Source organism: Pagrus pagrus (genome assembly GCF_965226575.1).
Source record: "Pagrus pagrus genome assembly, chromosome: 8".
Classification (NCBI taxonomy): Eukaryota; Metazoa; Chordata; class Actinopteri; order Spariformes; family Sparidae; genus Pagrus; species Pagrus pagrus.
Window position 1 is genome coordinate 32,971,218 of NC_140192.1, and position 22,650 is coordinate 32,993,867.

Below are 22,650 nucleotides of genomic sequence, written 5' to 3' on the forward strand. Positions count from 1 at the left end.
TAGTTTGCTTTAACATCCGTTTCGGTGTTTGCTTTTCTTTTTCCACGCTCCGTTTCTTGAATCCAGGTGCCTGATCCCGCACCACCGGCGTGTTTGTTTGAATCCGACAGCTTATGATTCAAGATTCAAAAAACTTTATTGTCCATTGCATCGTGACAGGGCTCAAAACTAGCTGTCGGGTTCAGGCAGGCATGTCGGTGGTGTGGAGCTTCTTCGGAGTGGGTGGGACACAGGCCGTCTGCAATCTATGCAACGGGAGCATCTGCAGGGAGTTTCAGCACGACAATGACGTCATTGATCGGATTGGCGAATTAAGACATTACAGCCAATCTCACAAATTGCATAAAATGCAAAATATCGGCCGATCCGATATAGCCGATCAGATCGGCGGAAAGCTTAGTTTGCATAACCAAAGAATTTCTGCTCAAACTGTCAGAAACCGTCTCAGGGAAGGTCATCTGCATGCTCGTCGTCCTCATCGGGGTCTCAACCTGAATGCAGTTCGTCATCATAACCAACTTGAGTGGGGCAATGCTCACATTCGATGGCGTCTGGCACGTTGGAGAGGTGTTCTCTTCACGGATGAATCCCGGTTTTCACTGTTCAGGGCAGATGGCAGAAAGCATACAGCGTCGTGTGGGTGAGCGGTTTGCTGATGTCAATGTTGTGGATCGAGTGGCCCATGGTGGCGGTGGGGTTATGGTATGGCCAGGTGTATGTTATGGACAACGAACACAGGTGCATTTTTTTGATGGCATTGGGAATGCACAGGGATACCGTGATGAGATCCTGAGGCCCATTGTTGTGCCATTCATCCACGACCATCACCTCATGTTGCAGCATGATAATGCACGGCCCCATGTTGCAAGGAACTGTACACAATTCCTGGAAGCTGAAAACATCCCAGTTCTTGCTTGGCCAGCATACTCACCGGAAATGTCACCCATTGAGCATGTTTGGGATGCTCTGGATCGGCGTATACGACAGCGTGTTCAAGTTCCTGCCAATATCCGGCAATTTGCACAGCCATTGAAGAGGAGTGGACCAAAATTCCACAGGCCACAATCAACAACCTGATCAACTCTATGCGAGATGTGTTGCACTGCGTGAGGCAGTGCAACACATCTTGCACATCCCCCAATGAAGCAAAACTGCACATTTCACAGTGGCCTTTTATTGTGGCCAGCCTAAGGCACACCTGTGCAATATTCATGCTGTCTAATCACCATCTTGATATGCCACCTGTGAGGTGGGATGGATTATCTCGGCAAAGGAGAAGTGCTCACTAACACATATTTAGATAGATTTGTGAACATACATAAACATATATATACATATTAGACTTGTTAGACCGGTCTCAAGACCACATTTTTGTGGTCTTGGACTTGTCACTGCCTCGACAGTCTTTGGTCTCGGTCTTGTCTCGGTCTCGGGTCTCTTGGTCTCGCAATGTCTCGGACTGGCCGAGCGATCTCGAAGGGATTTGTAACCTATAATATCGAGGCAGGCACAGTTTTTGTGTTTGTTTTTCATGCAATCACATGCATTTTGTGACACAGACGGCGTTGGTGCTCGTCCTCTCACGCCCCCCCCCGAAGGGGTACAACCCTTCTAAGATTGTACCGGTTTATTATTATTTGTTGTCTGCCGCTTGAGCTCAAATTCCGTGAGCTGGAATGGGCCAGAAACTTGAAACTTGGCCCAATGATTGGAAATGATGTGCATCAACTTTTATTAAAATATGAGCCCAGTCGGCCAGATGGTGGTGCATAGCTATCGTGCTTTAATGATAGGCCATTTCCATTTTACAAAGCTGACAAACAACAGAGTTGCTCCCTTTTACTGTAAAATAGTCCCATACCTTCAAAATACGTGTTCTTTTTTTAGCCCCATTCACACTGCCATTTGCATGCGGGGATCCTGCGCCAATTCTCGGCATCCGTGTGAAAGTTTCAGATGCGGCGAGGGGTGAAATTTCCCTCCGCCTCTGATGCTCCTCCGGAGGTATCAGAGGCGCATTAATGGCGAACCAAACCAGTGTGAACGGATAAGCCGGCGGCACGGAGTGAGGGCGTGTCGGTCTGATGGTGTTCACTGTGTGATAACTAAACAGGTCCAATAATACCGCAGTTATTCATGGATAAGTGTCTGTCAGCCTGCCGGTCCGACCGACTCTTCGTCACATTTCTGCCCGAAAAAAAGCATCTGTCCCCGGCAAAAAACTTTAACTCACCAAGTGTTTGTCACGGTGAAAAAAATCACCGGGACGGTTAGCCCTCCACCGAGACTTCAGTGAACTTTCCCCCAGAAAACAGCCTCCCTCCCCGCGAGTGAAAGAGTCAGACAGCGTCCAGTTTACTGATGGTGATTATTTAATTATGTAATTTAGAGAAAAACTTAACTTTGTCATTTTCCAGGGTGTTTGGTGGGTCAGGATCTCATCACAGCACATTATAACAGCATCCATATGATTATAAACAGTCAGCAGGTACATGTTTAGATTAACAGGACGACACCGGGGAAACACGTTGAAAAAACACACGTCATCACCATGACGCGTACCGTCACGCCTCTTTTGGAGCCGCGGCGCCAGCTTTCTGTGTGAATTACACTCTGGTTCGTCTTCTACGCCGGAGCTGCTCGGCTCTGTGTAAACAACCAACGGCGGAGAACTGACGAACCGCCGCTGCGGCGATAATGCGGCGTCTGTGTGAAAAGGGCGTTGCTGCTGCTGCTGCTGCTACTCGCTGCCGCCATTTTTTGTTTTGGTCGGTTGACGCGTCGATGTTTAGTTTTTGCGTAGACGTATTTTTTGCGTCGACGTAATCGATGACGCCGACGCGTCGCCCCAGCCCTAATAGTTATATTTTCAGACGTTACTTAACACATTCACGGCCAAGCGTTGTGTTTTGGAAGTAACTTAGTCGGTGCAATCACTATAACCAACTCGGTATGAGAATAATTCTAGCATGCTAATGTGCTGTGCAGCCTATATGCTAACAAACTACCAACTGCTATCTCTGAATCTAGCTTGTTGTTGGCACTTGATTGAGGTTTTTTCAGACGATTGTGACCCACTGCCACTTTTCAACCAGCTGGGGGTAGTAATTAGGCCTGTGTTCAAAAAATCGATACGGCCGGATATCGTCACAAATTTTTGCCGATACTTGCATCGATGCACACTTTAAAGAATCGATATTTTCATAAATGCCTAGACTGACGTTTCAAGACACGTTTTCCAAGGTGCAGTACACATATTGGCCCGGGGTGGCGGTAGAGGTCCATCTACACAATGCAGTGCGCGCTTTTCGCCAAAACAGACGAACAAGTATGGATGAGAAAGTTTATCCACCGCCGTCCAAGCTAAAAGCAAGGATATGGGCGCATTTTGGATTTTGGAGAACAGCCGGAGGTCGGGATTTGGACATGAGCTATGCAGTATGCAGGCTTTGTAAATGCAAGGTGAAATACTGCAGTAATACGACCAACCTCCATCTCCACATAGCAAGACACCATCCAGAGCAACAGGTGCTAGCAGCGGGTGCTAAGGAGGCTACATCCGGGAATTCTGTGCAGTCTCAACCAAAAATGAGTGACGCTTTCAAGTCTAAATACCCATCTACTTATGCATGGGCACAGAAGATTACAGAGGCACTTTTATGCTTTATATGTAAGGACTTGCGCCCGTACAGCGCAGTGGACAACGAAGGATTTAGGCAGCTGCTCAAAGAGTGTGAGCCACGCTACGTAATTCCCACTCGTCGGTTCATCACAGAAACAGCGGTGCCGAAGTTGTACAAAGATATGAAAGAACAAGTCAAAGAAACCATCTCCTCTGCAGAGAGAGTCGCCATCACATGTGATGCATGGACATCAGGAGCAACACAGTCATATGTGACGTTTACATGCCACCACATTTCTCCAGAATGGGAGATTGTCTCCCATGTCCTGCAAACAAGAGCAATGTTTGTCAGCCACACTTGATCAAATATTGCAGATTTGCTTCAGTCTGTGATGGATGAATGGGGCCTTGGTGATAAGAATCCAGCTTTAGTGACAGATAATGCCTCTAACATGACCATTGCAGCAGAGCTGGCGAAGTTGGTGCACGTTAAATGCTTTCCCCACAGTTTAAATCCGGCTGATCAACGCACACTCAAGGTGCCCACCGTGGCCCGTCTCCTGGGACACATTCGCAGCATTGTAGTTTTTTTTAGGAAAAGCACAGCCGCAAGCCATGTCCTGAAAGAAAAGCAAAGACTTCTAAATCTCCCCGAACACAAGCTCATGACAGATGTTGCCACTAGATGGAACAGCGCTCATGAAATGTTGAAACGGTTCTTAGAGCAGCAGCCAGCGATTTGCGCTGCATTACTCTCTGCAGAGGTGCAGAGGAATGCCAAGGACTTGTGGACTTTAAATGACGCCGACCTGTCCTGTGCCGAGGATGTTGCCAAGGCCTTGAAGCCACTTAAAGTAGCAACGCATGTCATGTCTGAAGAGAAGACCCCTACGTTATCGATCATTGCACCGCTGCATGCTCAGCTATGCCACAGCGCAGAGATCCAAGCTACAGACTCGGCAGCAACCAAAGAGATAAAAAATGCTGTGGCCATGGATCTTGAGAAGAGATACGTGAGTGACAAGCCCTTTCTGTGCATGGCTTCAGCACTGGACCCACGATTCAAGGCTCTACCCTTCCTGGAAGAGGATGAAAGATGGGAAACCTACACCTCCATGGCAGCAGAGGCAGTCCGGATTTATCAGGTGAGGATGAGTTGACCCAAGTTAGAAAACATTTTTACATAAAATTGGTGTTTTATTCATAATAATGATGATCCTACTACTATTAATACAATCAACCAGTGATAATAGCAATAGTACTGGTGGTTATAATAATGATAATGACCGTTATTATTATTATCATTATTATTATTATTACTGTTTAATCATTGCTTTGCAATATAGCACAATGAAAGTATACAACTCAGAGCCACTTTGTTTTGGCATCAATATTAGGTGTGCTTGATTGAATGATTGAGTAGAATTTTCTGTCATGATTTCAGATGAGACACAGCTATGAACCAGGAGAAGAAGAAGAGGCTAAGAGTGGTTCATCTTCCCCACCCAGCAAGAGGAAAAATGACTCTGCCTGTGCTCTTGCTGATTTGTTTGGAGATACATTTTCTCTTCCCAAACAAAAGGACTCACTTGAGTCATTAAATGATCAGGCAGGGGATGAAATGAGAAAATACAAAGAGGCAAATCCACTGGCTCTCACTGGAAATCCGCTCTGTTGGTGGAGAGAGCACCAGGCAGCTTTCCCCTTACTTTCTAACTTAGCCCGAAGTATCCTGTGCATCCCAGGTACGAGTGTAGCTGCAGAGAGGGTGTTCTCCACTGCGGGAGACATAGTAACAGCTCACAGTAGTGCTCTACGACCTGAGCATGTTGACCAACTACTGTTTCTGCACAAAAATTTGAAAATGCTTTAAGCCTTAGCTGTCTGTGCAGGGGTTTAGTTTGTTTAAACTTTGACCTCATGGATATTCCCACAGAAAACTCAAGACTGTAACCAGTTCAATGCAAGAAAAAAATAATAAAAAACAAAGTTGGCCCTTATGTTAAAAGCAGAGTTATGCTAAAATTCAAAGAGCCATTTTCTTGCATCTGTCAATAACAGATAATTTTCTTTATAATAGAGTTTTATCTTGTTTAGGACTCTTTGTGGCCCTATTTTGTTAGAAATTGTTGATTCTGCACAATGTCTTGGTAAATGTTTACAAAAATGTTTTGTGCACTTTAAATGGTTATGTTACTGATATGCTTTTTCTTTATACAGTCCTCATAAACCAGACTGACATACCTTCAAATGCGTGAAAACTTTAAAGAAAAAAACAAAGCACAGAGGGACACTTTAAGTTAAATATTTATTATATTTCCTGTTTTCTATTATCTCTTGAATAACATCATGAAACTTTACTGGTAGCATCACCAGGGTCTCTACTCATGACACTCATCAACAGCCACGCGAGAGGTTACGTGACATCACCGGCTGTTGATGCCGTACTGTTTGTAATATGTGGCTCCCTTGTCAACATGGACGTCAGTGTTGCTTTTGACTAACGACAGAACAACGAATTATCCGCGAATTCATCTGGAAATAAGCCCGAGGAGCGTCCCACCGTTACTCTCCGTCATGATGGCCGCACTCGGAGATCGACACTTTTTGCCTGGAATGGCGGCGGCGCGCCGGAGTCCCAGTAGCTAAGCGTAAGTAGTTCAAAACCGTCTTTTTCACACACTTTGTGTACACAAACAATGTTCTTACTGCTCGTGTCATGAGTAGAGACCCTGGTGATGCTACCAGTAAAGTTTCATGATGTGTGGAGCCTTCTTAGTGGTCTAAAAATAGACATTTTGATGCCGTCGTGGTATGCCCTATGTACTCTCGTTCAAAATGAGCTTGCCCCAAAACGAAACTACGGTAAATCTTAAAAGTGCCTCTTTGGTCATGAGTGTGCTTGTACGTGAAGGTTTGACTCATACCCAATCATAAATAAAGCCTCGGTTGCTTTTTGGCGAGAGTTTCACTTTAAGGCTCTCTGAGGACTTGAATGTAAGTTGTAAGGCCTGCAACTATGCAGTCCTAAATGTATTTAAAATAAAGGACTGTTAATTGTGTAAAGGATATTGTCATTTTTCAAAATGTACGTGTATCACGATACGTATCGTATCGTAGCCCCCGTATTGGGATACTTATCGTATCGTGAGGTTGTAGGAAATACCCAGCCCTAGTAGTAATGAGTCCAAACTACCTAGTGTTGCTTTAATTCATGTACTTGATTTTATAAGTGTGATTCTTTGCTTGTGTCCTAGTATTGAAAGTGTATGCAATCTCATTTCTGATGGCTTTCTCGGGAGGAGTTGGTTAATTAGTGGTAGTGTTGATCTCAAGATCAAAATGATGGATCTGTTATGAGATTTATGTAAAAATGCATTTGATTTCGTAAATAAATAATGGAATTTTAAAATCCATTTGAAAATGCAGTTTAAAAAGACAAATAAATAGTTGGATTCAAAAAATGTAATTAAGAATACGGATTTTAATCAAACATTCAAAAGGGCAATTTCCTTCTGTATTTCCATTTACCCGCTGCTTTTCCTTTTCCTATTAGCTATTTGATTTGCTTAGTCATTTTGCTTCTCCTTCTAGCCTCTCCATTAAGCCTTTCTGTGACGCTATGGTCCTTGGGCTGGTAAAATGAGGTAAAACTATGCAAATTAGGCGATGTAACAAGCTCTCTGGTTGGTTTTGGGTGTCAAAAAAATGTATCCACCGTTTTACAGACTCTTCTTTCCCAATTTATGGCTTATGGGAAAACTGATTTTTGGCCCGCAGTGCATCACATGAGGCTGTAATTACATGGTTAATTCTGACCAAAATGCCAGGCTCTGAAGCCAGTTTTCGTAGCGGCCAAGCCGTGTAATTACGTCTGTGAGTGCATTTGTGAATCCAGCTATTTATTTCTCTTTTTAAAAATGCATTTTCAAATTGATTTTTAGATTCTATGATTTATTTATGAATTCATAACTGTATTTTTAAATGATTTACTTAAAGTACAATTAAGTTCTATTTCTAATTGCTCTTTTGATTGCCCATTAAAATTTTCATAATGAATTTCTTTGTAATTTAGACTAACTTTAATTTGTAAACTTATTTGTTAATACCTATTTTTATTGTACAATTAATACATTTATTTGTAAATTAATTTGTAAGTGCATATATTTATTGTAGCATTAGTTAAATGCTTTATAACTATTTCCATGACACTTGCGGTCCTCCATACATTCCGGCATTGCAGAACCAAAAGATGCGTGACATTGAGATCTGTGTGGTTTATATGCATTTTTAAATCGCTTCTTTGAATCGAACAAGATAAATATAAATATATATTATATCAGCTGATGCTGCTTCTAGCAATTGTGCTCGGCCCCAATAATCCTGAACGGAGCACACGCAAAGTACACAATCTGACTGTTCTGAGCATATTTCATTTAACTTTTTCCACTGTGAACACAGCAGCCTCAAAACCAGTTTAGACTGAAGTAGAGCTGAAACAATTACTTTACCATTAATCGATAAGGGCCTGTGTACACATGGCGTTTTCTTTCTGGGAGCCAGCGTCTTTTTTCAGATGTTCCCAAGCGAGCACCTGTGGCAGTGGCAGAAACCGGTATTAAACAGGCCCTGGGGCTAAATTTAGAAAGACCATAGTATCAATATGCTTTGATGTTATTAGTTCTGCTAATGGTATTGGAAAAATTACGGCATTCGTCTATGATGGATTTTCACTATTCCCAATCCTGAACTGTATTTTTTTCTCCTATTGATCATGGCACACACCCTCATCGTGCATGTCTTGATGTCAAATAAAACACCAACAGATAGTAAACCACAGAGGATCAGTGTCTACCATACTGTCAACATATTGTTGTCATAGAGACAAGACGCACGTGCAGAGTATTTTCTCTCAGAGCTGCTGAGCGCACAGCCATGTGGACAGAAAACTGATCTACAACTATTACATCAATTGACTGTTTGAGTTACGTTATGTATTTTGGAGAAAAAAATAGTGATTCCTGCTTTGTGTTTGGAAATGTTTCACATTAAAAAAGTTTAGGGTAACTTAGACATAATAACATAATAAACATTGAGCGGTTAAACCGATTGAAAAAAGATAAAATATGTTATGTATTTTGTTTGGTTATTATTATGTGAGTTATCAAACACTGATAATTAACGCCGAGATAGTAGAGCACCCTAGCGTTAACTTAATGTTGAGCTTCGTTATATTTGTTGCAAAACATCGATTTTTTTTTTTTGCAAAATAATAAATATCACCGTAAATGTTCATAGCTTTATGGTGTATACAACAATGGGCATTTACATTTACAGTGAAAAGCATTACTATGGCACTTAACAGTGACAGCGTTACTATACGCAGTTGTATAAAAATACAAGCGGGTGTCGTTTCAGGTAACGCTAGTTGCACTGAGCTAACAAGGGGTCTATTTGCGACTGACTAGTCACAGTTAAGTTAGCGTTAGCATTAGGGCTAACTACTACAACGAAAACGATCTGATCTGAAAATGTACATTTCTGCCAGACAGTGTCCCATTCTCTCAGCCAATCAACTCCGGGCGTCTATATCGATCCGTGTGTTCTTTACAAGTTTCCATTACATGTTGTTATATTGACAGAAGTACGTCATAATCTGTGTTTTTCTTTTTGCCTACCCGAAACTCCTCATTGTCCGCCATCTTGTTGTTCCGGTCATCCCGCCCAGCCTGACTACTTCCAGGTGACGCCACAGCTGGCTGGCCAGCTTCTTCTCTTCTTCTTCTTCTTCTTCTTCTTCTTCTTCTGGTTTTACGGCGGTTGGCATCCAGCTTAATGGTGCATTACCGCCACCTTCTGCTCCGGAGTGTGGATCAGACAATAGACTTAGGTTCACAATCTGATTCCCTTCAAAACCAAATCTAAACAAAACAAAACAAGAACAAAACAAACCCCAAACCAAATGACTATAAATACATAAATAATAGAACACACACACACACACACACACACACACACACACACACACCCTGAACTACAAGCAAGTCAGTTACCCTAACACCCTATTCCTACTTATCCATCATATCCTATGAAAAATCCCTGTATCCCTTAAGAAAGCTAACAGTATCCGGACCTGTGCTCTCTCACCCATACTCAGTAATCCTTTCAATGTGAATTCTTGCACCCCTATTTCCCTCAGATTATTCCTCATCATCTATCTCTGTGCCCTGTATTTCCTACACTGTAGAAGCACATGCTCCACTGACTCCTCTTCCTGACAACCCTCACACAAACCGGTTTGATGTTTCCCTATCATTTTCAGTGTTTTGTTTAGTGCACAATGCCCCAACCTCAACCTTGTTAACACAGTTTCCTCTCTCCTGTTTCCACTACCTACCCTATTTACTTTGACACTCTTCTGAATCTGATACAGATGTCTCCCTTTCTCCTCTCTATCCCACCTTTCTTGCCACATTTGGTTGTTTTTTTCCCAGATTACACATTTAACCTCTGCTTTACTGATATTAATTTGCATTTCTATATTTCCTTTCTTTAGAGCCCTCTTTGCCAACTCATCCACCCTCTCATTCCCAGTGGCGGAGCTAGACTTTTATCCTTGGGGTGGCCAGGGGGTGGCCAAGGCTATTTCAGGGGGTCCACAGACTATGACAATCAATTTGTTTCTTGACCAATGAATTGCAATCTGAGTCTCTTAATGTTGAAATGTACATACTAAGCACCAGGAGATTAGATTTGTGTGTATAATTTGCTGTTTATTAACAATGTACAAAATGTAAAACACAACTTGGCAACAATTTTTCAATAATGACATTTTTACAAAAATGCTCTCTCTCTCTGGTACTCACACACAGTTACTCACACACACACACACACACACACACACACACAAAAAAGGCATCAATATATCAAACAATTTGACACCATTTTTGAACATTTGAACATAGTGAAGGTTTTAACTATGACCAGGGGTACTGTCTGACAGCCAAACTAACCTTGGTCTAAGTAGAACATAGTGAAGAGTATACTTTGCAGTTTATTAACAATGTACAAAATGTAAAACACAACTTGGCAACATTTTTTCAATAATGACATCATTTTTACAAAAATGGTGAAAATGCTCTCTCTCTCTCTGGTACTCACACACACACACACACACACACTTAACTATGACCAGGGGTACCGTCTGACAGCCAAACTAACCTTGGTCTAAGTAGAACATAGTGAAGAGTATAATTTGAACATAGTGCAGGTTTTAACTATGACCAGGGGTACCGTCTGACAGCCAAACTAACCTTGGTCTAAGTAGAACATAGTGAAGAGCTTAGTCATGACCAGAGACACTATATAAGTGCCAAACTACCGTATGCAGGTTCAGAAAAGCATAATCCTCCGGTTGTGGTGAGAAGTCGCAAAATGCTTCACAAAGTCATCCATGTTAAGGGCACGTGCCCTCCTTGACTCGATACTGAGAGTTCCAAGGTGACTTAACCTGTCATCAGCCATTGTTGTCCTGAGGTGAGTTTTAATGAGTTTTAAAGCAGAGAAGCTTCTCTCACAGGAAGCAGTACTGACTGGACTAACAACAGCAATCTTGCAAAGTCTGAATATCTCATGGAAAACCTCTTTGTAAGGTTCAAGAAACACAATAAAGTCAAGCAAAGTAGATGGTCTGTCTAATCCACTTTTCACTCTCCTGTCAAGAAGTCGCTTGGTTTGGTGAACCTCATGTTTGAGGTCACTGAGGTCTGACTCAAAGGTCTGTGCAAACGCAAACAGAGGCTCCTCATTTAAGAAAGTTGCACTCTTTGGGTTCAGAGACTGCACACCTTGCATGATCTCACAACTTTTCTTTGAAAAACGCCTCTTCAGCTCAGTTATGAGACAGTCAATCACCTTATAAAAGAGTGATCTGGGGAAGCCCTCATCATCACAGTTTCTCTGTCCTACCGTGCTCATCACCAGTGAGTCAAGAAATCTTGAGCTTATTCTAGGATGTCTTTTAGAGTGTGTTTGTACACCGATTTTGCACTGCTCAGCAAGCTCTTCAACCTCTTTCCATAGTTCATCAAAGTGATTCTCAGTTCTGTAGTCCTGGAAAGTGTCTGTAAGTGCATCTACGAGATCAACAGCCCTTGCTAGATCAAGAGTGCTGGACTGGAGCATGTCAGAAAGACATTTGGCATCACCAAGCACTTTACAAAAGGTTACCAAAAGCCCTATGAACTGTAAGTCTATCTGAGAAAGAAGACCCCTGGCCTCCACTGATCTTTCTCCACGTCTTTCAAGTGCAAGATCCTGCAACAGTCTCAGAACTGCTGGAAGTCTGTCCCTCAGATTACGGCATGCTGTGTATCTGCATGCCCACCTTGTGTCTGTAAGTGCCTGTAGCTCCCTGGGCTGCTGCAATGGATACAGCTCTTTCTGGACAGCAAGCCACTTCAGATGCACATAAGAGCCAGACACAAAGTTATACAGCTGCTGCAGAAGTGCAAAAAAGTCAACAACCTCAGGCACTGCTTTTGTAGCATCAACAAGAACTAAATTCAAGCAATGCGCATTACAGTGAACGTAAAATGCAAATCTGGCATTGCTTTGAATTCTTGCAGATACTCCAGAATGTTTCCCGCTCATGACGGATGCACCGTCGTACCCTTGTCCCACAAGGTTATTTCTGTAGTCCAGACCATGTCTCTCTAGACTACTGACGATCATTTTACTGAGACCTGCTGCATCAAGGCTTTCAGCTGCCTGGAAGGATAGGAAGCTTTCGTGGATGGCACCATTGTAATAATACCGTACAACCAAAGACATTTGTTCCTTTTTTTGCAAGTCTTTTGTTTCATCTGCAATGACACTGAACACTTCATTTTCTTTCACCTCTTTTATGATTTCACTCTGTACCATCTCAGCTAAGTCCTGAAGAATTTCATTTTGGATTTGGTGACTTGTGTACTTAGCATTCCCACATGCATCCAGCCTTTTTTCAATAAATTGGTCATGCTTCGCTATCTCATCTAGTATGGCCAAAAAGTTCCCCTTATTCTGAGAGTCTGAGGACTCTCGATGGCCCCTCTGTGCTATATTTTGCGTTGCAGTCAAAAGAAGCACATTTGCTATTGTTTTCACATAATGTTGATTTTCTTCCACTTTTTTTTGTCGGTTCATGTTCAAAGAGTTTAACATGCTTGTGTTCATCTCAGTAGCTTTTTTACACTGATTCCATGCATACATTGCATTGACATGCATCTCTGATTTTGAGTGGAGTTTAAACCCAGCCTCCTTTGACAACGCCTTTTTCCAATTGGAGAAGCCTGACTCTGAGGCAAAGGCAGAGTCTGGTGTATTAGGCAGGGAAAAATGTCTACACGCAAAGCAGTAGGAGGAGTCTTTAAGGATTGAGTATTCGAGCCAAGAATTGGCTCTGTACCAGGCACTGCAGAATGCTCTCTTCCTTGATCCATGCTGAGTTCTAGGGAATTGTGTCAGACACGGTTGAACTGGACCCTCCTCTTTGCATCTTGAAATATCTGGAATACAAATAAAATGGTCATGGAAACACAGTTAAGGGATCCAGAAGATTATTAGATGATAACTGCAGCTAACTAGTAAGTTTCAGGTAAGTAGACCTACCACTGGGTCCTCTTGGACAAGCAAAAGCAGTGCTGGACACAGCTGGCTCTGGGTCTGGTCCTTCTGGCTCACCAACATCCTCCTCAGAATCAGAGGCCTCTGTGTCCTCCTTCGATGGAACTACATTGTATAAAATTATTATTATTAAAAATGCAACCACCATTGAAAAAACAACACACATCAGTAACCAACATTTCAAAATATCTAAAACTAAACTTAAAATTACTGAACTGAGCATGTGATTGTGACTGCTTCTGTAGATGCTCTGACCTGGTGATGATGGGCTGTATTGTGCCTCACATTCTCTCTCCTGACTAGTCCCAGGATGGGAGCTGCCAGGACTGCTGATGGCAGAGCTGAGTTCTGTCTGTATGTCTGCCTCATCTTTGCCTGACTTGCTTCTCTTTAAAAAGAAGTCATATATCTTGTCCCCCTGTCTTTTCATTCTCAACTGACCCTATGAAAAAATTAGCCAGTCTTGTTACTCCTAGCATCACTGATAATTGCACAATGTTATTAAATCCCCACTTCAGGCCTAAAAATGTCAGGAGAAATAGACCACTGTAGATGTAAGTTTAATATTCAAACTTTTCAGATAGTTGACAGGCTGGCTACCATCTTCACGTTACATTTTTAATATATTTTATTTTCAGTTTTATATATTTATATATATACAAACATATAAGTATACCAACAACAGCATAGAGACATAATAAAGGGCAAGACGTGAAGGATAAACCCCCGTTACCCTATAGCCCCCCACCGCCCTTCACGTTACATTTCATTTGAGCCAACAGAGCATAAAACAGCTAGCTGGCTGATTGTCTGCTAGTTTCATTCCTCTAAAATCACGGAGAAATATGTAAATGTATCCTAAGCAGCAACCCGATTTAAATGTAACGTTAGACGTTAATGTGGAGCGGCTGTAGACGCCATGAGATGTAACTTAATGTTAACGTTAGCTTTATACCCGTGGCTTCTAGCAAAACGATCTCCTATCTGAACACAAAAGTGATTTTAAACAGCGACTCATTAGGACACCACCGTAAAACTTACTTTAGATTGAGGATTTCACTGTCCATGAAGGCTATTTATCCTTCTTCTTTTCTCTTCTCTTCTCGTTCAAATCTGGCTCAAGGCACTCCAGCAACGGTCCTGTAGTTCAAATCTTCCTCTTCTTCTGTGGCGATTCTTCTTCTTCTCCTAATAAATGTGGATTACAACTCTTTGTGGTACATAGCGCCAACTACTGTACAGGAGGGACTTAGCAGTCAATAGGCATCACTGATTTCAAAATGCAACTGGCTCCTTTCGACAAGACGTGCGGTGCGTGATATGTCAATCATCTGGGGGGGCACCTGGGGGGTCCAATCAGATTTCAGGGGGGTCCAGTGCTACCCCGGCCTCCCCTCTAGCTCCGCCTCTGCTCATTCCCCCTCACTCCTACATGCGCTGGAACCCACAGAAATTTTACCTGACCTCCCTGATTTGCTATTCTTGTGACTGACTGAAGGACTTCGTATAGTATGTCTTGACGGCTGTTTGAATGGAATGACCTTATACTTGCTAGGGTTGAGGTTGAATCTGAGCATATCAGCACCTTATCTTGTCTTGTTTTTTCCACCCACCGTAGTGCAACCAATACTGCCAACATCTCCACTGTATAAACGCCTAATTTATTGGATGTTCTTCTATTGATTCCAATTCCTTTTACTGGTATTGCCACCCCATACCCTGTCACTCCTGTCTCAGGTTTCTTAGCACCGTCAGTATACACCTGTGTAAAAATCACTATATTCTTTCAGAACATGGTGTTTGAATGCACTTACCAAATCAATTTTTCCTTTACCTTTCCTTTTCACCTCTAACAAGTACCAGTCTATATCCGGCCACACCAGCATCCATGGAGCCACCACCGGATAAACTACTAAAGGGCTTATCCTCATATCGACTACTCCAAATTCTTTGGCAATATCATTCCCTACTCAACCAAAACTATCCCTCTGATTTCTCCCATTCTCCAAGCACTCCTGCAACACTCCTTTTGTGGGGTGAGAATCTTTGTGTCCTTGCAAATTAGCCCAGTAATTTGCCATCAGTTGCATCCTTATCACTTCCAATGGCATTTCTCCCATTTCTACTTGCAGTGCAGGCACTGGTGATGTTTTAAAAGCCCCACTGCATACTCTCAGTGCCTGTGCCTGTATCACTTCCAGTCTCTTTACATGAGACCTGGCTGCTGATCCATATGCAACACTTCCGTAGTCCAACACAGATCTTATCAATGCCACATACATACTTTTTAATGATGAGCAACTTGCTCCCCATTCCCTACCAGTCAAACATCTCATCACATTTATTACTTTTTTGCATTTTTCCTCTATTCTCCTGATATGGTCTATCCATGTTAACCGTGAATCAAAAACAACTCCCAAAAACTTAAATGATCCAACCCTTTCTAATTCTTTCCTGTACATCCTTAGTTTCATCCCTTCCTTAATTCTCTTCCTGGTGAAAAAGACTGTTTGAGTTTTTTTCTACTGAAAACCTACATCCCCAATCGTAACCCCACTCCACCACCTCATTAATTGCTCCTTGTACTTTCCTGATTGAATACTCCATGTTCCTTCCTCTTTTCCACAAGGCCCCATCATCCGCAAATAGTGATCTACCTATGTCCGCTGGTATCTTAGAGAAGATATCGTTGATCATAATGATGAAAAGTAGCGGGCTTATCACACTACCTTGTGGTGCGCCATTTCCAACCGTGTATTGATTTGACAAGTCTGATCCCATCCGTACTTGAATTTTCCTTCCAAACAGAAAATCCTTTATCCAGTTAAAAACTCTCCCACCAACACCCATTTTGTGCAGCTTGATTAACAATCCTTCCTTCCACATCATGTGATAGGCTTTTTCTATATCAAAAAACACTGCAATTACTGATTCTTTATTTGCCTGGGCCTTTCTTATTTCAGTCTCTAGCCTTATTATTGAGTCCATGGTGTGTCTTCCTTTCCTAAACCCACTCTGATAACTTGCCAGCATTCCTCTCTTTTCAATATCATATGATAATCTTTCTGTTATCATCCTTTCCATTATCTTGCATATATTTGATGTTAGTGCTATTGGCCTGTAACTAGTTGGTTTGGATGGATCCTTACCAGGTTTCCTTATCGGAATCATTACTGCTTCTTTCCATGTGCTTGGTAGTTTTCCCTCCTCCCACACTCTGTTATAAAGGTACAGCAACTTCGAGAGCCCTCCTTCCCCTCGATGTTTCAGCATAACATAGCATACCTGATCTTTCCCTGGAGACGTTGGTCTTGATCTATTTATTGCTCTCACCATCCCTGCCAAAGTGAATGCTTTATCAATTATATCACCTGTTTCTTCCCTTCTGTCTAACACACCTGGATGTTGATTCATTGTTGTTTCCTTTCTCCTTCTCCCTTCTTCTGACAAATTTTCTGAACTGTGTATCTTTGTGAATGACTTGGCCATGATCTCTGCCTTATCCCTATTGGAGACCGCTGTTACCTCCTCAGATGTCATAACTGGATATTCCCATTCCCTTCTGTCTCCTCCCATCTTCTTTATAATTCCCCATACCTCTCCCACCAGTGTCGTTCTTCCTATTTTGTTGCTAAAATTCCTCCAACTTGCCCTTTTAGCTTGACGTATCGTTCTTCTCACCACTGCCTGTGCCTTCTTATAGTTAATCAAATGCTGCATGTTATGGGTTCTTTTAACTTGTCTGAATGCTCTGTTTCTGTTTCTTACCGCCTGACGACACTCCTCTGTCCACCATGGTACCAGTTTTCTTTTCATCTTATTTTTACTCCTGGGTATAGATTCATCTGCTGCCATAATAATTGCTGATGTTACCTGATTATTTAATGTATCTATTTTTCCAGAAATGTCAATCCTTGTCATTGTTTCCTCACTCAACTTCTGGAATTTATCCCAATCTGCTTTCCCAAAAACCCACTTTGAGATTTTACCACCTGGGCTCACTTCCACTCTTTCTCCCACAGAGCATGATACAGGATAGTGATCACTGCCTACTGTTGTAGCTGTCAAAGCTTCCCAGTTACTAACTCCAGCCAGGGGATTAGACACTAATGTGATGTCTAACGCAGATTCAGTGCCTGTTGTTACGTTTACCCTCATTCCTCTACCATCGTTCATACAGACCAAATCCCTATCTTCCATCAACTCTTCAATTACTTTCCCGTTTGAGTCTGTATGTGAACCCCCCCAAATTGTACTGTGAGCATTGAAATCTGCACACCATATCACTTTGCGTCTGTTTTGTCCTTGTATACCTAGTAACATATCCAAATCCAACCTTTTGCATGGATTGTAGTAGTTAATTATAACCACCTCCTCCTCTCCCTCCCAAATTTCCACAACTATGTATTCCTGATTATCTCCCTTTTCCAATATGGGATTTCTTGTTTGATGAGTGTTGCACAACCTCCTCCTCCTCCATGATTCCTGTCATTCCTTATTACTGCATATCCATGTACCACAAAATCTAAGGTTGGTTTTAACCAGGTTTCCTGTATACATACCACATCCGGTTTTACATCCATTTCTTTAATGTAATGCTTGAATTCCTGGCCATTGGCCAGTAAGCTTCTGGCATTCCATTGTAATAGAATTACCATAATTAGTATTAAGCAATCCATGATGCTTCCTGGCTTGACTGATTAGTGAGGTTCTCCCTCACTTCTTCCCATGTCGGTCCCATTAGTCCCAAATGATTCACTGCTGCTTTGACAACCAGCTGAATTTGATCATTTTTTGATTTTACTTCAGCCGTACTGTTAATCACTCCTGCAATGAATGTTACTAAAGCCCTTTTGTCCACATAAACCCTGTCCTCTGTGCTTTGTTGTAGCTCTTGACTCCCCCTTGCTCCTTGTTCATTTGTAACATTGTTCTGATCTCTTGACACCCTCACAGCTTCTGCATATGTGATCCTTCTTTCCACTCTTACTTTTTGGATTTTATTTTCCCGTCTCATAACCTCACATCCACCATATGCCACATTATGAGCACCTTCACAGCTACAGCATTTTGGTTGCACCCCTGTTCCACACTTTCCATATTCATGGTCACCCCCACACCTAGCACATCTCCTCTGCTCTTTACAGTTTTGGGCTGTGTGTCCAAACCTTTGGCAATTAAAGCACCTCAGTGGCTTTGGCACATATACTCTCACTGGGTAACTCATAAAACCCAGGAACACCTTCTTTGGTATATTCTCTACTTCAAATTCAATCAGTACCGTTTCACTTTCCTTTTTCACTCCTTCTTTAGTCGTTTTCATTCTTAGTGCACTCATTATTTTTCCTCCTTTGAGACTTCTCTTTAGTTCCTCCATACTCACACTCATTGGCACCCCAGTAATTACTCCTTTACATCCACCACCATTTTGTGCTCCCACCCGCCATGTGCTTGCCACCTTAAGTTTCCCTATCTCCTTTATTTTAAGTGCTTTCTCAAGTTGTTCTTCATTCGCACATCTCACAAATAGGTTGCCATCATTCAGGATCTTGGCATATATTATCTCCCCTATCTTGCTCGGCGCGCCGGAGCGAGGGTGTGTCGGTCTGGTGTTCACTGTCTGATAACTGTACAGATCCTTCCCTTAACAAAATATAGATAAATGTCCCACAAAGCAACATTACGTGACCATACAACAGTAACGTAGTAACTGGTCGTGTCTTTGGCAACTTATATGAGGAAAAAAATACCGCAGTTATTCGTGGAGAAGTGTCTGTCCGACCAACTCTTCGTCACATTTCTGCCCGAAAAACAGCGTCTGTCCCCGGCAAAACACTCTAACTCACCAACTGTTTGTCGCGGTGAAGACTTAAGTGAACTTTCCCCCATAAACAGCCTCCCTCCAAGTGATAGAGTCACTTTCCAGGGTGTTTGGTGGGTCAGGATCCCAATCACAACACATTATAACAGCATCCATATGATTATAAACAGTCAGCAGGTACATGTTTAGATTAACAGGAACACACACGTCATCATCGTGACGTGTACCGTCCAGACCCGGCTGCAGAAAAAAATTTAGGGGGGGGGCATTACATTTTTTCAGGGGGGCAGACTTTTTCAACCTACATTTTATTTGCTTCAGGCTGAACAATGGCTCTCTGACCACTCCAACAGTGCGGAGAAATAATTTTCCTCCTACTAAAAAGGAGCAGTTCATCCCAAAATCTAAAAAACAAACAAACAAAATAGTGTAGTGCTGTGTCCATTTATTCAACTCAAGCATTTATTCAAGAAGACCAGCAACAAGGTTTGGGGCATGCAGATAGCACCATACAGCTTCACTTCTCCTGGAAACAGAAGCACTGATGTCAACCTGAACATTGAAGTAAACATTCATACTAGGAGAGGTAGCTACAGCAGCTAGGGAGCACAAGGAGCAGAACAAAGCAGTGTTACCCTTCTGCCTACAAGTAACCTAAGTTTGTGTATCTGTGAGGTGTGTGTGTGTGTGTGTGTGTGTGTGCGTGTGTGTGTGTGTGTGTGTGTAAATGTGTGTGTGTGTGAGAGAGAGAGAGAGAGAGAGACACAAAGTTTACCCACTTTTAGTAGAGTGGCAGGCGGCGTCTGTGGACTGTGAAACCTTCTTAAAACAATGTCCTTCCACTCATTCCTAAATTTTCCAGTCAAGTTCTTCTCAAATGCTAACTGGATAGGTTGGCCTTGCGTTGATGAATCATGGTTTGGCGATGCTCTGTGAAGACATTTTTAAGATTGGAAAATGAATTTTCACAGGACGCGGTGCTTGCTCCGAAAGTCGGGCCATGTTTAAACAGTAGCGCCGAGATCGAAAAGTGGCCAAAGGTATGTCGATTGCTGCTCAGCGGCTTATGCCGATGCCTAGAGCCTTATGCCGTTCCTCGGAGAGGTGGCCAAAGTTATGTCGATTGCTGCTCAGCGGCTTATACCGATGCCTAGCCTTATGCCGTTCCTCGGAGAGGTGGCCAAAGTTATGTCGATTGCTGCTCAGCGGCTTATACCGATCCACAGACTCTTATACCGTTCCTCGGAGTGGTGTGCCACTGTTATGTCGCTGATATTCCACCGACACATGACGGTGTGTGTCGCTACAGACTGTTGTGCTTCTGAGAGACTGTTGGATGGGAAATGTATACATTGTTGTAGTCTTTTTTGACAATGCTAACTTAACACATTGCCGTAAATAAAGGAACGTAGGCTATGTGTTTCTTTTGGATATTATGTTGGTGGGATGTTGGCATATAGACAGTAATTAAACGTGGGATTCTTGCGATATGATAGCAAAGTAATATGTCTAAATTTGGGCCTATAAACTACTTAAAGCTAATGAAAGAGATAGCCTTAGCTAACATGGCTACTGTGTTAGCCCAATGGCTACTGTGTTAGCCCAGCCACCGTAGCCAGTCTGACTAATCGATAGCAGAAACTTTGAGCCAACTAAACAATACTTATTGACAGGTTTCCTTTACTAGGAGAACACAAGAATACATTACTTCGTATAAAATCTACTTCGTCGAACATTAACCATTGTGGCACATTATGTATCATGTTCACTATACATTTATTATGAATCATGTTCACTATACATTCATTATGTATCATGTTCACTGTACATTGAGATATGTTTTAACTATAGTTGGTTGGCTCAAAGTTTCTGCTATCGATTAGTCAGACTGGCTACGGTGGCTGGGCTAACAGTAGCCATGTTAGCTAAGGCTATCGCTTTCATTAGCTTTAAGTAGTTTATAGACCCAAATTTAGACATATTACTTTGCTATCATATCGCAAGAATCCCACGTGTAATTACTGTCTATATGCCTACATCCCACCAACATAATATCCAAAAGAAACACATAGCCTACGTTCCTTTATTTGCAGCAATGTGTTAAGTTAGCATTGTCAAAAAAGACTACAACAATGTATACATTTACGGCAGGACTTGTCGTAAAACCAGCCCAGTGGCATTCTATTTGCATATCCATCAGGGGGCGGTACCCATCCAACAGTCTCTCAGAATCATAACAGTCTGTAGCGACACACACCGTCATGTGTCGGTGGAATATCAGCGGCATAACAGCGGCACACCACTCCGAGGAACGGTATAAGAGTCTAGGCATCGGTATAAGCCGCTGAGCAGCAATCGACATAACTTTGGCCACCTCTCCGAGGAACGGCATAAGGCTCTAGGCATCGGTATAAGCCGCTGAGCAGCAATCGACATAACTTTGGCCACCTCTCCGAGGAACGGCATAAGGCTAGGCATCGGTACAAGCCGCTGAGCAGCAATCGACATAACTTTGGCCACCTCTCCGAGGAACGGCATAAGGCTCTAGGCATCGGCATAAGCCGCTGAGCAGCAATCGACATACCTTTGGCCACTTTTCGATCTCGGCGTCACTCTGTTTAAATGCTGTCAAGACGGTAGGCATTGCTTCCAGCGACCTCTGGAACTGTTTCAAAATCTGTGAGGATGGAGAAATAAGGTTGAAATCAATATCATTACAACCATAATGATTCCCCAGATAACAATATAATGCAACATCATGTTGAACAATGGTAACACTTTACAATAAGGTACACAAAATTACAGTAGTTTGAACAATCAAATAAATTCTCATCTCATTGACCCAAATCATGTTAGGTGTGATGTGTGATCTGTTTGACTGCTTGATGAAGCCCTGATGCTGAAAAATATCAGTTTGTTTTAAAGGTCACCAAATGACCATGCCATGACAATATAGGCTATTTAATAATTCTAAAGGAGCCTTGTAGCTTTTTAAGATTTTTGAATACAATAAAAACAATACTGAACTTTTGCCTAGCCTTAATCACCTGTTTCATTGTCCACTTCTCCCCATCTGGTGGAGAAGACTGCATTTGTGTCCTAAGGAAGTTGCGGGCCACCTCGAATTCAGAGTCCAGAGCAGGTGTCTCGTTGAGGTCAAGTAAAGGCTTCACCTTGCTGACATCCAAGAATGTGGCTTGCACAGGAACCAGGGCATTTAGTGCCTCCATCAGTTCACAGTTATGTTTCCCGAAGTGATTTTTCATTTCCCCACATACTGAGTCAATGCAACTATAATAAATCCTGCGTAGTTCTGTTTCATCATTACAATCTACATGTGTGCTGATTTTCTCAACAACGTAGTCAGCAAAGGCAGTGTTTTGTGAGCGTTTTCTTTTTGATGGCCTTTTTGTGACACTGTCACAATGCGCTAGGATTGCCTGGAATCAGTCTTAGTGCGGATATTCTCAAGACAGGTGCATGCACTGCGGATGAGCTGCAAACCTAGAAGAAAATAAAAAAAAACCTTATTGTTACTATA

General features: G+C 42.4%; 1 protein-coding gene and 1 long non-coding RNA gene across 4 annotated transcripts in view; both read right to left on the reverse strand.

Moving 5' to 3' along the window:
- Positions 1 to 9,475, reverse strand: part of pias2 (protein inhibitor of activated STAT, 2) — a 105,957-nt gene extending 96,482 nt beyond the window's left edge. For 2 of the 3 annotated variants that reach the window (XM_084359613.1, XM_084359612.1), the window contains exon 1: positions 9,301 to 9,475. In XM_084359613.1, coding sequence (XP_084215739.1) covers positions 9,301 to 9,449 — 149 coding nt within the window. In that variant the 5' untranslated portion in view covers positions 9,450 to 9,475. Of the gene's footprint in view, positions 1 to 8,133; positions 8,217 to 9,300 lie in introns of all 3 variants that reach the window. The other variant, XM_084359614.1, reaches the window with a different exon arrangement.
- A 905-nt stretch (positions 9,476 to 10,380) lies between these two features.
- On the reverse strand, positions 10,381 to 14,575 carry LOC311261244. The gene is made up of 3 exons (XR_014623118.1): positions 14,330 to 14,575; positions 13,274 to 13,393; positions 10,381 to 13,170 (listed from the first exon to the last, which is right to left on the reverse strand). It is a non-coding gene; the product is annotated as an uncharacterized lncRNA (long non-coding RNA).
- Positions 14,576 to 22,650: the final 8,075 nt, after the last annotated feature.